Here is a 4,264-nt window from a genome sequence, read left to right on the forward strand (position 1 = left end):
GAGGTGAATACATGTAGTAGTAGCATTTGGAGTTTTGAGTAGCCAATCAGAGAATGCCTTGAATCAATGCTATCCACCGTACTGTAAAATACCTCAGAAAGGCTCTAAGGGGAGATGAATTATAATGAAGAATGTTGGAGCTGCAAAAGTGACACTCTTTTCAAAAGTTCGAAACTTTGAAGAAAGCTCAATTTTTTCCCACTATTGTTGACATTCCCTGCCACCCCCCTCCCCTCCAAAAAAAATCCCAGTGATAACTTTAAAATAAAATCAAAACAAAGTGTTCAAAGACAACAACACAGCTACATTAATTTTAATTCATTAAAAAAGCACCAATACAAAAATTATAAACGTGCTAAATCGGGGCTTTGACCACCTTGCTTTAAAGCTGGCTATTCGGCTTTGCTCTTTACTTCATCTCTATGATGCAGGAACACTAAACTGAAAATAAACAACCCTAACATCATAGAAAATGCACTTGCATAATAAGGATAGGCCGATGGGATAAAACGTTCGTATTGTGTGTGCTCCTTAGGACGTACAGATACCTGAAAAACAAACAAACAAACAAAAAGGGTGAACTTGAAAGCATGTACAGGGCATTTTATTATTTTTATATTCCCCTCAGGGCAAAAATATCCTGTGCTCTCCTAGGAATATTTCTCACTCCAGGCCTCTAGTTTTGATGGAAATCTGTCACATGGCAGCATCTCGTGGCTTGATATCTTGTGTTTGCTGTAATGCCAGAAAGCATTCTGGTGCTACAGTAGATACAATGAAGTAGTGACATGTGTCGTTATGGTGGACACATTCTGCACATCAGACATGTAATAATTATTGTCAGATGATTGTACCTGAGCTACAAGCAAAATACAAGCATACTGCTGGTACATGTAGCACAAGACCAGAACAGAGTCCATACATACATGTAACAGTGGCAGGTTTTTCCTGCAAAATCTTAGAAAAGCAAAAATATATATACCAGTGTGACACACTGGAACAAACAACCACTGGAAGCGATACTGGAGAGTTATACAGTACTTTAACTCAAGATTAACATTGAAACATGCTTATTCAGAGTGGAATTTAGAAATTGTGAGAATAATCTGGGGTCAATTTGTTGACAATTTTACAAAATTAATGCTTCTGAAGCAAGCATTGCTGTTTGTCACAATTACATGTCATAAACAGAGAACCAGTGGGAGTTAGACAACAGTTTTTAGTCTGCCTAACGCAGACTGGGGGTGTCCTACTACAACATTTGAAGTGTCAATGGGTTAATCCTTGCTGTGTAAAGTTAGTGTAACCCTTTAACTCCCAGGATGAAACAGTATCAGAGGTGTCAATATGGGCTGGTAGACGGAAGCCAGCTAAAACCGGCAGCTACTTAGCCATCTTCAGCCGGCTACTTTAATTTGTCTCATTTTACCACCAGTCAGGATGAAAAATCTTACACTTGTTAAATTAACATTGAATAAATTTACTTTTAAAGCATTCTTCTCCCCGTTTTGAGTTGAATTGACGGCATATTAAATATTTACGAAGATTAAACAACAAATCATGACAAAACTGCTTGCACCAGATCATTTGTACGAATGCAGTGGATTGCTTGGAACATTTAACTGATTAGATCCTAGTCTCGCACTTAAGGTGGCAAAACAACATGCCATCCGAGAAAGAATATTTTTCTGTCCTCAGTCAAGTGTGCAAAGCTCACTTTCATGGTTGCCTACATGTACTTTCAGTTATAAGCTTTCTACTTTCAAATTTATTGACACCCCTGAGTATGCAAGTTCTACTCACAATTCCAATTATCAGCTGTTGTAGGAGATAACACAAATCCTCAGGATGATGAACTTTTAGATCTTGAGAGTGAAAAGGTTTAAGGGCCAGATTGCGGAATTTTTTTTTTTTGTTGGGTCAAAACTGGGTAAAAAATCTAAATGAGTACTGTAGATCACAGGTATAACATTCCTGACAGTCACTGAAATGATAAGAAATATGGCACAAAGAGCTACATGTATTCGCATTTAACTTTTGCCGACTTTCAGAGAACGTCTCCAAACTTGAAAAAAAGGAAAAAACAGCCAATTTTTTCAAGTTTCAATCCATTTCCATCCCTGCCATCCTTGGCTGCAAGCAACTAAGAATAGCATCAGGGCAACAAAACCACAGCATTATTTTTTGGTCTCAGAGTTTTGAATTTTGACTAAAATAGTGTGAAGTCCTCTGCCCCTTTAATGAGCAGATTAAGGTTTTCCTTGGTGATTTTCCTGGGTAGAAAATAAACAGTATAGATCAATGTGTAATTTCAAGCCACACAACTACTGATTTATAATCACCTGAGTTTTGCTATGTAGATAAGTAAAACCAACACGATTATATTCCACCTTGAACTGGAAGACACCATACACATCAGGGAGCTTGAACCTTGCCACAAAGAGACCATCTGCCATACACATAGAAAACAAAAATGCCAATAATTAATGATGATAATGACAACACAACAAAGACCATGATGATAAAATAATGCAGAGTAAAAAATAGTTTACATGCACTAACAAAATTGCACACCATTTGATTTGTTGAGTGTTATTCTGATGAACGGGTCAATCCTGAAAAATTCTAGCTGAACATCCATTCCGTTGAATGACTCCCAGTTTCCATTTACCAGCTCCTCAATCCTAATACTGTATACCTGCAGACAAGATTAATGTAAAAAATTAATTTCTCCCAGTTGGATAACATAGAGATTTCAAACTATAAATTTTGTTCTGGGAATGGTTTGAGTACAACTTTACTACCATACAAATCACATGCATGCATACGTACAGTGACACTGTCATGCAAGCGGGAAACTTGTTGTCAGCTGCTGGTTAACACCAAATTTTTCAGAGGTTGTCCTCTTAGGCACAACTTCTCTTTTGCCTATTTAAACCTAATAATGCTAATCTTTTCATACAAGTCATGTACCTAAACAACTACAAAATTAATTTATCAGTTAAAGTGCATCAGTTTTTGCATTGAATGCTATTACTTTCTAAAGCTGACCATCATGAGATTGTTACTCCAAAAATAGGTACGCATTGGGTACGCCTGGTAGTGCAGTAAAGTCCATAACTGTCAACTGAGCTGTGTTTTGTTTTCCAGGACGTAATACGTAAAATACTAAACCCAGAAAGATTAAAGAAAATTAATGGGAATTGAGAAACATTGGCTTCCAGGCTGACATGAAAATTAATTCAACTTCTTTTTCACAGCAAATTTTAGCGGGTACTCTGAGCGAATGACAGTTTCCACAAGGAAGGTTCACTGAAGTTAATCCCTGTCCAGAAACATAGGGCCGAAAACTAAGCATGGAACAGATTTTGTTAGCCTGCTTTATGCAATCAACTATTGATGCAAAAGTAAATGTCGATCAAGAATTTAAAAAATTGCCACCAGTAACAAAATTTGCGACATAAAAAAAAGAAATTTTGTGCCGCGAAATAAAAATTTACCATTGGCGAAAAACCTTTTGGGAGAACTTTGCTACGTTCAATTTTTCTATTGTTCGTTTGGCCGCACAAGTAAATCACAAAAATCGAAAGTGACATTGATTTCCACAGCTGCCTGTGGTCAAGTTACCTTGCGCATTACTAACAACTGGATAAATCTGTGGAAAAATGACGGCAAAACAAGGGATTGTCATTTTGTTTGTTAGTTTTTTTTTCTTTCAAGTGTTATAAAAGTTGACAATAAAATTAATGTGCGAATTCAACACAAAGATCACAATTGTCCAACTCTTGAGGTTGACCATTCTTTCTGCAAAGTCAAAAATTCACTCTCCCAGACGAGGTTATTTATCACCTGGTAATTCCATTGCTTTGGAAATAGAAACTGCTTTATTATTCATCAGCGTCACAAATTCTTGCTGGTTTTGGGGCTCATTTGTTGAAATTCAAGCACGCTTCCAACAGACCTGTATATTTACATGTTTCACCCAGTTATTTTCCTGTGCGGCTGTTAAATGACATGAGGATTTAAAAAGGCTTTTCAACTTTGTTTTCCCTCTCACGCAGGCGGCTTCCGCTTCTTTACTGTTCATACAGATATAATTTTTGAAAAGAAAAGTGGAGCGAAAAATTGCATGAATAAATTACGAGATAAGAAAGAGGCTATCAGTGAAATCAACAGACATAGACTAGCTGATATAATCTACATGTTTACCAATCAGCAAAATTAAAGTAGTGTTTCCGAATGTACACTTACACTCTATGACTAA

At 36.7% G+C, this 4,264-nt stretch overlaps 1 protein-coding gene across 1 annotated transcript in view; it reads right to left on the reverse strand.

Moving 5' to 3' along the window:
- Nucleotides 1-283: 283 nt before the first annotated feature.
- LOC138051813 (dolichyl-diphosphooligosaccharide--protein glycosyltransferase 48 kDa subunit-like) overlaps nucleotides 284-4,264 on the reverse strand; it is a 21,698-nt gene continuing 17,717 nt past the window's right edge. The window contains exons 10-12 of the mRNA XM_068898091.1: nucleotides 2,575-2,698; nucleotides 2,343-2,449; nucleotides 284-548 (exon numbers count right to left, since the gene is read on the reverse strand). Of these exons, the coding sequence (XP_068754192.1) occupies nucleotides 393-548; nucleotides 2,343-2,449; nucleotides 2,575-2,698 (387 nt within the window). The 3' untranslated portion in view covers nucleotides 284-392. The remainder of the gene's footprint in view (nucleotides 549-2,342; nucleotides 2,450-2,574; nucleotides 2,699-4,264) is intronic.

This window comes from Montipora capricornis, chromosome 6 (assembly GCF_036669925.1).
Source record: "Montipora capricornis isolate CH-2021 chromosome 6, ASM3666992v2, whole genome shotgun sequence".
NCBI classification, from domain to species: Eukaryota; Metazoa; Cnidaria; class Anthozoa; order Scleractinia; family Acroporidae; genus Montipora; species Montipora capricornis.